The 6,671-nt window shown below is 33.7% G+C and overlaps 1 protein-coding gene across 1 annotated transcript; it reads right to left on the reverse strand.

Moving 5' to 3' along the window:
- Positions 1 to 1,644: 1,644 nt before the first annotated feature.
- Positions 1,645 to 6,440, reverse strand: LOC128222023 (myosin heavy chain, muscle-like). Its single transcript, XM_052930805.1, has 9 exons — positions 5,649 to 6,440; positions 5,267 to 5,329; positions 4,174 to 4,236; positions 3,912 to 3,974; positions 3,725 to 3,787; positions 3,463 to 3,525; positions 3,274 to 3,336; positions 3,012 to 3,074; positions 1,645 to 1,677 (listed from the first exon to the last, which is right to left on the reverse strand). The coding sequence occupies exons 1-9, from the start codon at positions 6,087 to 6,089 to the stop codon at positions 1,645 to 1,647; spliced, it is 915 nt and encodes a 304-aa protein (XP_052786765.1). The 5' UTR covers positions 6,090 to 6,440.
- Between the last annotated feature and the right edge of the window lie 231 nt (positions 6,441 to 6,671).

Here is a 6,671-nt window from a genome sequence, read left to right on the forward strand (position 1 = left end):
GTCATTGTTTTAAGATTCCCAGACGACGATTATTGATTATTGTATTTTCGATCGTATGGTATTTTCGTACTAGCTTAGGCGAAATCCTGGAAATCTAATGAGATCATACGGTATCCGACTGACCGAATTAGATACAAACCATAGCCACGCGCCTTTGATCTTATCACCGCTCGTGCTCTAACGTCACAAATTGTACCGTTTGATCTGCAGCCTACACATTCCAATAAATGTGTTGTTAACTTTCGCAAGTTTTTGTTTGGATTTCAGTTGATGAGACTTAAATAAGGCGAAATAAATAACCATTGATAATTGCGGATAAATAATATAACAATGAATGAAATGTGTATTGGAACCTGGCAGTTAGCCTGCATGAATTCGCAAAGCCTAATCGTAAGAAGCCTGCATGATATACGCAAAGCCTAATCGTAAAAAAGTAAGTTTTATTTTGGATATGGGTATGGATAAATAACACCGCGAACTATAATTCAAAATATTTTCATTAAAAAGACAGCAAAATATGTCTCCGGTGATCAACCACGTGTTTGGACCGTTAACATGCGTTTGCCAATTTTAAGATATTGGACAGGGTTCGCCGCCCTTCGCCATTTTGTTTTCCCGTCTCGGTAATACATAATCAGGAATGAAAGTATATTCTCCGGGAACATTGAAAGACAAACAACGAAAATAATAACGATATATTTAAAGAAGTATAAATTTTTACGATATTTTTTTTTTTACTTTTATGTCTAAAAAATGAATAGGGTCGGCGAGGAAAAAAGGGTCGATCGGGTCACCGGAAACACAGATATTTTAATTTTTGGCCCAATGACTGCATCGTACCTTTGAAATGTTTTTGCATTAGGTGCTCTGAATTGTTTCTCTCCGTCTGCAGATACTCTAATCATCGAAGTACTTGGGGTCTACCTTTACGTCTATTATTATTTAATTTATTGATAAGTTACCTCAAGTTAATGCATACTTTGATAAGATTTACCTTTTGCGTTTTATTAAGGATTGTTGGGATAAGAATGAGGTTTGTGCACATAAACTGGTTTAAACCCCTAGTAAATTTACATTTTACTGACCGTTCCAAGGCGGTACCTAGCAATTCTTTTATACATAGTATGTATGCACTGTGTTGTTTGTGAAGTTATGTGCTGTTCCTCTGTGTTCTTGTCTGTGATATTGTGTTCTTTGTCTTTGGCGTTTGCCCAGTGCCACTAAACCGGGCTTATTGCTACTGACCTTTTTTCTGTAGATTTTTGCATAAATATTATTAAATCTTTATGTATACCTTATTAAACTATTTCTTTTTTCAACTCCATTTTGCTTGCAGCATCTGGCGGTAATTTAATTTAACTTTTCGAAGAGTCACCTATTTCGGATCATTTTAGAAGCAGATAAAGTAGATTTAACCGTATCGTGAAATTGTAAACGTTTCTAAGTAAAACAAGGAACCTTAAAGTCCGTTTCATCTTCAAATATATCCAGTTCCCCCTTGGGATTGTGGCGGTTTTTTCGTCTGTTTAAGTGGCGTTGCAGCAAGAACGGCTCCTCCTGAAAAAGTATACCGTAAAGTGTAAAGAAGTCATTAATTTAAAAGTATTATTTCATTCGTACTACTCATGTTATATGAGAGATGTTCTAAAAGCTCTTGTACAGGCTTTGTGGGTTTATCTTCAATATTAATAGAATTAGATAATGTGAATTAAACTTTTCAAAGATTTACCAATTTCGTATCATTTATAAAGAAGATGTATTTTTATACTGTATCGTTTTATTAAAAACTATACTAAAAAACTCGGGAACCTTTAGGTATTTTTGCATGTGATATTTTGTTTTTGTGTTTCATATCTTTGTCGTTTACCCAGTGCCAAACCGGGTTAATATTCAAACGTTTTGCAACTGAGGTTGTTTCTGTAGATTTTTCACATATGTATTTAACCATACCATGAACACTTTGAAAATGTTATGTGTAAAAATATACATTTAACATTCAATAACCGCAATATCTCTTAAAAACTGAACAAAATTGTTGAAGCGTTTTATAGTATAATCATTGAGTAACTCATGGTTTGAAGAAGGAGAAGCTTTAACATCTTGAAATTGACAATAGTTGTTGTTTTTTTTGCATTTGATACATTCTTTTTACGTTTTCTCCAAACGAGGTATACACTATATGTAATTCTAGCTGAAAACTGAAGGTTGCTGATTTTGACATATTTAAACGTATTTCGTATTAATCTGAGAAATCGAACAACTATCGCAGAAAGCGAAAAATACCACGCATTCCTAAAAACGTTGTTGTGTTGTTTTTGTTGGTGGTGTAGTTTTTGTTGTTGTTGTTGCTGTTTTGATGTTGTTGTTGCTGTTCCTTCTATCTGTATAAGGGGGACGTTTGTTTATGCCGCTCATTTAAAAAGAATTCCTGAGCGCTTACTGTCACGCCTATCTATCAATCTGGTTTATTTTTTTAGAAAGGAAGGCATCGTTATAGTAATGTAAAAAAAGACGTTCATTATTTTTTGTACAAAAATGACATAAAAGCAATGATACCCTAAAACAAGCAATATACCTGCTTTCGTATCGCGGTTACGGTTTAGCAATTTCCAAGAATGTTTTATTTAATTATGCATTTTATGATATGTATAAGTAATTTACACATAAATTGGTAATCATAGATATTGAGGATGTTCTGTTACGAAATGCATGTGATCCGAATGTCCCACAATGCTTTGCACTCTAAACACACGAACCTAAAAATAGATAATTTCTGACTTAGCCATGCATATTTAATTTGTAGATGAACAATTGACCGAAGTTGATCGATTTTTCATTTAGCTTTATGATATTGTGTACATTTTATTTCGTATGAGAGCATACTTCTTAACGTTTTAGTACATCGTGGATTGATTCAATATTGCCCGTTCTATTTAGGTTAAATAGCGGCATAAATACTCGATTGCACCTTTTGGCAAATAACAAGTATTGCGTAGCATTGTTTGTCTTACCCTTTCAGATTTTACTTTAGCCCGTTTCGCTTCCAGTAACTCTTGTTTGAGCCTCTTCCTTGCCTGAAAGCATAATGGCGAAATAGTTAACAACAGTAGATTGAATTTTATGATCAGAATACATATATTAATGGCAATGTTTTTATCGAAATTCTATATATTCTGACTCTAGCTTATGCACTCCTGTACACGGTTGACATTTAAAGTTCTCCCTGTGCATCTGTACGATAAGATTATAAAACGTACTTGTGAAACGTCTCACCTTTTCTGACTTATCTAGGTCCTTTTTTGCTTGGCCCAGCTCATCACACAGTGCCTTCCGTGTCTGTAAAGATGTTTCGATTTTTTAAAATTGTTATCATTATGAAAAAAACGATTAAAAACAATTTGTATTCAATTGTCAAAAATAAATATATATATAATGTATTTCGAAAGGCTGTGTATATTTTACTTTTTCCGATTTTTCTATGACACGTTTCGCTTCCAGTAAATCTTGTTCGAACCTCGTCCTTGCCTGAAAGCATAATGGCGAAATAGTTAGCAACAGTAGATTGAATTTTATGATCAGAATACATATATTAATGGCAATGTTTTTATCGAAATTCTATATATTCTGACTCTATCTTATGCACTCCTGTACACGGTTGACATTTAAAGTTCTCCCTGTGCATCTGTACGATAAGATTATAAAACGTACTTGTGAAACGTCTCACCTTTCCTGACTTATCTAGGTCCTTTTTTACTTGGCCCAGCTCATCACACAGTGCCTTCCGTGTCTGTAAAGATGTTTCGACTTTTTAAAATTGTTATCATTATGAAAATAAAACGATTAAAAACAATTTGGATTCAATTTTCAAAAATATATATATAATGTACTTCGAAAGGCTGTGTATATTTTACTTTTTCCGATCTTTCTATGACACGTTTCGCTTCCAGTAAATCTTGTTCGAACCTCTTCCTTGCCTGAAAACATAAAGGCGAAATAGTTAGCAACGATAGGTTTAATTATATGATCAGAACACATATATTAATGGCAATGTTTTTATCGAAATTCTATATATTATGACTCTATCTTATGTACTCCTGTACACGGTTGACTTTTAAAGTTCTCCCTGTGCATCTGTACGATAAGATTATAAAACGTACTTGTGAAACGTCTCACCTTTTCTGACTTATCTAGGTCCTTTTTTACTTGGCCCAGCTCATCACACAGTGCCTTCCGTGTCTGTAAAGATGTTTCGATTTTTTAAAATTATTATCATTATGAAAAAACACGAGTATAAACAATTTGGATTCAATTGTCAAAAATATATATATAAAGTAATAAAAAAACTGTGTATATTTTACTTTTTCCGATTTTTCTATGACACGTTTCGCTTCCAGTAACTCTTGTTCGAACCACTTCCTTGTCTGAAACATAACGTTAGTATACATTAACTACACATTGCATTTATCGAATGTAATATCCAATGACTAAATATAATGTAGCACTTTACAATTGTTTTTAGGAAAGTAATAATGTGAATGGATCACTATTTATTATAATAAATATATAATAAATATAATAGAATAAAAAAACATGTTTGTAACAGTTCTCACCTTTTCTAAATAATCTAGGTCTCGTTTCAATTGTTTAAGCTCATCACATAATGCCTCTTTTGTCTGAAATCATATAAGGATTTTGGTACATTAGTTATCAATATGAATAACGATTATTATAATCTTATGTACAAATAAAGACATGAGACCAGCTTACAAAAACAAACATAAGACGAGACGATTTAACATTTATATCAAAAAGTCCTTGCGCAGTTTGATTCGAGTTTTAAATGATATCAAACTTATTTCAGTTCTTGTTTCATTGGATTCGGCGGCTTGGTATCCTGTTCATTTAAATACGTCTTTGATCGCAATTCGCTAGAAATCTTATATAAAACATTTAGTCGGCTACTATTGGAATACGCATATGTAAATTGGGACAATCAAAGAAAAGCTGACACGAGGAGGACCAAGAGAAGGTGCAGCATGAGGCAGAGCGAATAATTTCCGGAGCAACGCGATTTGTCTCCATTTCAAATCTTTATATTGAAACGGGGCTTGAATCTCTTAACGAGAGAAGGCGGAAATATAAACTTACTCTTGTTTACAAAATGTTTCATTTTCTTACTCCAGCCTATCTCACTACTCTAATTCCATCCCGAGTTAGTAAAACAAGCTCTTATAATCTTCGAAAACCAGTTCACACCTGTACAAACCTTTTCAGAGTTATCTACGCCTTGTTTAGCCTGATTCAACAGTGCACTGAGCTCCCGCCGTGTCTTAAATAAAACATACAAGTCAATACTATTTTATGATCTTAAACAAAACATGCACCATGTAAAGATGATTTTCAGATCGATTCGGTTTGGTTGAATGTTGATATTTTTCATTAATAGAAGTAATGGAATGTAATATGTTTTAACAAGACCAACTTAATCCAAAACTGCAATGTTATGCCTAGTTGAACAGCTTTTTTAATTGATAGAAGAATGAAAACGTATGTTTTAAGAGTGTTTCAATTAAGCTTGACTGCGATATCTTGCTGGTAATAAGTATAATAGTGTTTAGAATGTACGCAACTGAGACCATACGCGGTACCTTGTGAAAATCTGTAGTGGACGCGACATCATCGTTGGCTAATCCATCGTCGCTTCCAGTAACTTCTTCTTGTAGTTCACAAACTTCGTCCAAGTCCTCAAACACACATTTCAAAACAACTTTGTTTTCTTTAAAGTCAAACCCTTTCAAAGTATGTTTGTGTTCTGTTTCTTTCAGGCGAGATTTAACCTCTGAAACCCTTCTCTCAAAATTCCTTCTCATGATGTACAAGTACCCAGCCATATTTTTCTCAACGTACTCATTAAGCTTTCTATATTCATTGTCACACCACGTGCTTTTCTCTCTAAATATCTCAATTATTCGGGAATACGTGCATACGTTCATGTCACGTCTTCTTGCTATTTCATTTTTAAAACGACTTGTCATTTCATCTATACGTTGTTTAATTTTTTTTCTAATGCCATGTAGTCTTTCATACATTTATCAGCATTGCTTTTTTTACCTTCCAAATTTTAGTCAACCTCATTTTTCAACTGTTTGATATTATCTTTTACCTCCATCAAGACTGACTTCATCATGTTTGCTCTGTCGCATTCAATTGAAATTTCATGCAGCAAGTCAACAACCTCTTTTCCGCACTGAAGATGTCCCGAATGAAGACATCTGCCGCAAATCATGGAGTCGTGAATTGTACAAAGAAATACAGTTTTCTCCGCCGGATGCTGCTTACATCTATCTTCTGTGATGTCCCGTATAGTTATCTTTGGGATTTCTGTATCCATTTTAAACATACTGACAGTATTAGTTTGAAACACTTTTATTATTATGTGAAAATCTATACTAGTTTCAACAACGTATCCCCAGATTTGTTATCCGTCTGCAATCCTGTACGGCACTTTTCGTCCTGCTTTAATGGTATATAAGTTCATAATTTAACACGAGAGAACAATATGGACGACGATAAACCTTCGCAAACCAGCTATGTCAACAAATCACTACGGTGTTATCAGTATATTGCCATTTAAGTATATTTGTTACTGACAGCAAGAGCATTGAGATAAC

The sequence above is a fragment of the Mya arenaria genome, chromosome 1, assembly GCF_026914265.1.
Source record: "Mya arenaria isolate MELC-2E11 chromosome 1, ASM2691426v1".
In the NCBI taxonomy this organism is placed as follows: Eukaryota; Metazoa; Mollusca; class Bivalvia; order Myida; family Myidae; genus Mya; species Mya arenaria.

Coding starts and splice junctions, on each gene's coding strand:
- LOC128222023 (XM_052930805.1), bottom strand. CDS start 6,089: ATGTATGAAAGACTACATGGCATTAGAAAAAAAATTAAACAACGTATA. Junction 3,788..3,911: donor TCATAGAAAGATCGGAAAAA/GTAAAATATACA, acceptor ACATCTTTACAG/ACACGGAAGGCACTGTGTGA. Junction 1,678..3,011: donor CTAAAGTAAAATCTGAAAGG/GTAAGACAAACA, acceptor TTAATATTGAAG/ATAAACCCACAAAGCCTGTA.